Here is a 5,907-nt window from a genome sequence, read left to right on the forward strand (position 1 = left end):
CTAGTTTGTAAAAATTAGCTACAACTAATTTGTAGCTAATTTGTGCTACACTGAACTTTCATACTGTAGCAAACATTTTAATTTGAATCATATGCGAGAGAGCCAAAACCATTTACGGAGCCTTTTAAGGCATTATTAAAGATATTTTTAAAAGATAGATCAATTTTAAAAGAACAAGATGAGAATTAAAGGATGAAAATCACCTGCTTCTCCACTATATTTTGGCCGGGATAAATTGGATAATTATATATATATAAGGGTGAAAATCACCTGCATGATCCCGACGTCAAAAAGAACCTTCGATGACGGCTGCTTTAGCAGCCGGGGACTGACCCACTGACGTTGTATAATTCAACGCGGTTGTTAAAACGTCATCCTATATATAATATCATATGCCTCCAACGCCATTTTCAGCGCACTTCAACCTCTCCAGTCTTACAAAAATGGCGGAAGAACTTCCATTTGCACCGAGCAAGATGTATCCGCGAAGCGACGAAGAGATCGCCACGTTCAAAGCACTAAAAAAGGAACGAAGCGGCAAATGTTTCGTTTACGTTTTTTCAGTTATTGTCATCCTGAGCATCGTCGTACTAGCCTTCGCCATGATCGTGCTGCGTTTCAAAATCCCCGACGTCAAACTCCGGTCGGTGACGGTGAAAAATCTCAAGTACGAAGGGCGCGGCACAGCTGGACAGTCACCTTCGTTTAACGCAACTTTGGTCGCCGAGGTGACGATTAAGAACACAAACTTTGGTCGGTTTAAATTTGATAACAGCACGTTGAGTGTGCTGTACGGAGGCATGAATGTCGGCAACGGAAGCATAATCCATGGGCGGGTGAAAGCCAGAGAGACCCACGAGATGAATATTACAGTAGAAGTCCGATCTAATAGGGTGATGGATACCAAGAACCTCAGCGGTGACATTGAAGCAGGGATGCTGACACTGAGCAGCTATGCAAAGTTGAGTGGCAGAGTGAATTTGAGGAATATTATAAGGAAGAGGAAGACGACGGAAATGAACTGCACAATGATTCTTGATTTGAAACGCCGTGCCTTCCGGGATCTTCAATGCTACTAATTAATGTAATTGTTTTGTGGGTTATTTTGCTTTTGTAATGTTATTTTGAAATTCAGATTTATTTCTCTTTAAGGGTTTGTAATTTTTATTTATTTATTATTTTAATAGTGATTGGGCTGTCAAGTTTTGACACAACGGTCACAAACCGACACGAAATTAAAGAATTAGAGTTGAAAAGTTTGATATATTTAATTAAATTGGTCTGGTTAAATACGTTGACCTATATAGTCTTATACTTATGATTCGACATGACTCGGACTTAACACGTGACATAGTGACAGATAATTTTTTACATAATTCGTAAACTAGACACAAACTCAATACAAAATTAATGGGTTATGGTTGAGGGGTTTGATCCGTTTAATTAAATCAGTTTGGTTAGAAACATTGACCTATACAGTATTATACATATGATTCGAGACGACTCGAACTCGATACGCAACATAGTGAGAGACAATTTTTAACATAACTTGTGAACTAGGCAGGAACCCAATATATACAAAATTAATAGGTTAAAGTTAAGAAAGTTTAACTTGTTTAATTAAATTAGTCAGATTAGAGTTAATCTAAATAATATTATGTATACAAATACCTCGACACGATCCGAACTAGATATGCGAACACAAATTTCTATCCTAGACTAATTCAAGCACCGAAAAGCTGATATTTCTTGTTCTAGATGTTGTTAATTATTAAAAGCTAGGAAAAACAGGTAACTGGATTGAATGCTCTTGAGTGAGCCAAAGAGTTTTTGTTACGTAGAGAATATGGCTTCTTTGATATGTTTATATATTAATTAAACTTTCTTGCTTTGAAATTTGACTAAAGTTCGTTAAATTCAATTAAAATCTCATTGGCCTGACAAAAGTTAGAAGTCTAAGAAATTTATTGGCACTCGCTTTATTAGAACATAGTCAATTGAATTATTGAATGCTCATAGATCGGATTAGCTTTTGTTATGTAGAGAAATATATCTTATTATATTGTCAATGCGAATTCTTGAAGGTTAAATATTTTATTAATCACCGATTAAGTCCATAAGAATAATTTTATTTTAAACTACGCCAATATAAACTACTTTAATACGTGTCCGTGTGTAATGATTTTGTATATTTGAGTGACAAATGTAAAGTTGTAATAGATATTATACTTTGAAGTTTTGGTCTTGTACTAATGATGCTAGTGACTGAGAAAAAAGAGAAGGAAAAAAAATATAGGAGAGAAAAAGAGGTAAGCTCGGATCTTATAAATGGATTTGACTTAGGTGTTGTAAAAAAAATTGCAGCACAGGTGTTGTAGTTTTTTCAATGGTCGAGATCTAGTTTTAAGTGTTTCATAAGAAAGAGAGAAAATAAAATTAAATCTTGACCATTGAAAAAACTACAGCACTTATGATGTAGTTTTTTTATAGCACTTAATCCTAATCTGTTTATAAGATCCGAGCTTACCTCTTTTTCCCTCCTATATTTTTTTTATTCTTCTCTTTTTCCGCTGCTTAAAATCCGATATGGAGGCAAAGCCACTAATAAGCACTTATCAACGACTATTATTAAGAGTCCATTTGGATTTGTGATTTTAAAAAAATGAGCTTTTAAAATAGTGATTTTTAAATGTGCGATTTGAAAATGTAATTTGAAAAACACTAAGTGTTTGGTGAAATCGCAATTTAACTTTTAAAATCGCAATTTGCGATTTTAAAAAAAAAAAAAAACAAATTTTTTACTTTTTCAAATCGTAACTTTTCGAAAACACAATTTCAAATGTTTAATTTTTTACTATTTGGTTTAGAATTGCACTTTTTATCTACAAAATCTTAATTCCAAACACACTTTAGAATGTGATTGCTAATGACCATTTACGAGGGACGACGTCGTCGCATAACTTGTAGTGACCAAGACTGTTTCCCAAATGAAAACCGTCCATTAATTACTAAGGAGATGGCCACTTTGTATCGCAACCGACGCGACTGAGCCAGGTTAACCTCGTAAAAGAAGACAATTCAGCCATGTTCAGAACTCAGAAGCTTCTAAGTGTTGTACGTTTTAATGGTCTTGACCTTGAAAAATTCATTTTTTTGGATCAAAGTATATATATATATATATATATATATATATATATATATATATATATATATATATATATATATAATAACCTCAAGAAAGTTGCTCAGTTGGTTAAAACATGAGACAATAGGATCTTTCTCTCAATTGATCCGGGATTTGAATTCTCCTGGGTGCTACCTTCCTCTTGGGCCCAGCCACCTGAGTTGTGTGGAGGGGTCCTTTTGGGCATCTGATTATCTGCTCATAATTTAAAGCACAATGTTTGAAGTAGCGTCAGACATTAAGCTAGAAATTAGTCTTTAGTTTTTTGGCAAGACAGTCATTGTGCTCGGAAGGTTCAACTACAATCTTGGTGGGATAGTCGTTCAGCAAACGAGATACATTGCAGCCTATAGGGGGCCGGAGATACCCTAATAAATAAAATAAAATAAAATAAAAATAAAATAAAATACAATAAAAAAGTAAAAAAAAAAAAAAAAAAAACCTTTAATGTTTAGCACCTCCCAGAAAAGAACACTAGCTTTACTTCGACCTTGGGGCCATGCTTGGGCTTTAGAGATCACAAATTTTCTACAGACCACCATATCCAAATACACATACCAGCCCAAAGAAAAATTGGAAAATCTGGCAAATTTAGAACACACAATCACAAAGCGAATAGGAATAAAATCTATCCAACAAGACCGTTGTGATCACACTTTTAACTAATTCTCGAAATAATCTTTGTTTAAGATAAACTCATTAAATTAATTTAGAGTACCACATCAATATTATTGAATAATTATAAATAAAAATATAGCAATTACCGTTACTCTAAAATGACGTCTCTCCATTTCGAGGGAACTGCGAAGAATTGGGACCCTTTTCGGTACAACCGGTTTAAAAGGAGGGACAAAATTGTTAAAAAAAGTAAAATGACAATATTTACCTCTACACTTCAAAATACAAATATACAAAGCACGGAGAGATAGCGTATGTTTTTTGGAATCACATGTAATTTAACGCTATTTTATTTTAGATGAATGAAATTTTTTTTATAGAAATACAAAGATTACAAAATCCCTCCAGCAAAAACCTGTTGGAACTTAAACCAACAATCAACCAAAACAACCTAAACAGACAAATCTCAATCTTCTGAGATTTATACTAATGCTCCGTTTGTTTTGGCGTAAAATGATTTCCAGAAAATGATTTCGGTATTTTACGGTGTTTGGTAGGGGCGAAAATAACGGTCAACGAAAATCATTTTCGGTTTGACCGTAAAACCTTCTTTAATTTTTGAAAAACGATTTACGGTTTTTAAAACCGTAAATCGTTTTCCAAAATTATATTCTTCGTCCTTACACGCACGTTTGATATCTAACTGTCCGAATCCGACAATAGTCGGTCGTTCGAAAATAGGCAGCACCGGAATCCGGCATCATCAAGTCACCGGAATAATGCCGGCGTCGGAATCCGACCACCGGAATACTGCCGGCTGCCGGAATACCGCCGGCCGCCGGAATCCGGCGACATCCGGCAACTGCGTCGAATGCCGGCGGAATCTGGCCGGAATCCGGCCATGGACAGAAACCGGCCGGAATCAGGCCTGATCTGACCGGATCCGGCCAGATATGACCGGATCCGGACACTGACCCGGCCGGATCTGGCCAAATGGCCGGAATCCGGCCGGATATGACCGGATCCGGACACTGATCCTGCCGGATCCGGCCACTGATCCTGCCGAGATCCGGCCAAAATGGCCGGATCTGACCGGGCCCGGAGGTTTCCTGCCGGATTCCGGCCAAACATGTTCGCCGGATTCCGGCGACGGCGACCGATCGTTGCCGGATTCCGGCAACAGTTGCATTTTCACTTTTCGTAATTTTTTCGTGCGAACCAAACGCCGAAAAATATTTTCGAGAAAATAATTTCTTTTGAAATTGATTTCGTCGAAAATATTTTACGACGGAAACCATTTTACGTCGAAACAAACGGAGCATAAGAAACAAACCAAATGCAAGATCTCAAGAGAAAACGACAGAAAGACACTATACAATCCTCAAACTCGAATGGTCAACACATCCAGGAGATGTTTCCCCTCTCAATTATTAGAGAATATATTTTCTATATAATTGTGATTAGATTTGGTAGGAAAGTATATGAGATTGATTTGATACTTATTTACCACAATTCTCCTATAAATAAGAGTCTCATACATTGTAAATAGACATACATACTTTTTTATGTGCTTCCCACGCTCATGTAGCGACTCTAATATTTTGCAAGTTGTGGAGGGTATGTCCTCAAAATGTTCTACTAGGAAATTTGAGTTATTTGTGGTTATAATATCCTAAAGAATATGGTTATGTCGGAACACTGCAATTCATGGGGAGGAGTTCCTTGATCCCAATTTAGTGTTGAAATGAGCAATAGAGTCTTTAATTTGGATGAATATAAGAATGTTTCGGTGACTGAGATGGATGGGAAACAAGAGAATGGAGGGATAACACTTACATATTCAATGGGAAGCACAACCGGGTGATGTCTACAAAATTAACTGGGATGCGGCAATTGATAAGATTTTTGTGCGTATGGGGTTAGAAGCCATGGTAAGGATCACAAGGGATATGTGATAAGCTACGAAAAGCTTGCCAAAGTTGGGGAATTTTGAACCCATCACTGCTGAAGTGTTGGGAGCCCTACATGCTACAAAGTTTTGCAGAGATTTGGGTCTGCGACAAATTGTGCTAGAGGGTGATGTGCTTCAAATAGTTGATGCTATT

The 5,907-nt window shown here is 36.6% G+C and overlaps 1 protein-coding gene across 1 annotated transcript; it reads left to right on the plus strand.

The window, feature by feature from the left end:
• The first annotated feature begins 417 nt into the window (after nt 1-417).
• LOC133855042 (late embryogenesis abundant protein At1g64065-like) lies at nt 418-1,191 on the plus strand. Its single transcript, XM_062291336.1, has one exon. It carries the CDS (start codon nt 444-446, stop codon nt 1,077-1,079), a length of 636 nt encoding a protein of 211 aa, XP_062147320.1. The 5' UTR covers nt 418-443; the 3' UTR covers nt 1,080-1,191.
• The last annotated feature ends 4,716 nt before the right edge of the window (nt 1,192-5,907 follow it).

Source organism: Alnus glutinosa, chromosome 13 (genome assembly GCF_958979055.1).
Source record: "Alnus glutinosa chromosome 13, dhAlnGlut1.1, whole genome shotgun sequence".
NCBI classification, from domain to species: Eukaryota; Viridiplantae; Streptophyta; class Magnoliopsida; order Fagales; family Betulaceae; genus Alnus; species Alnus glutinosa.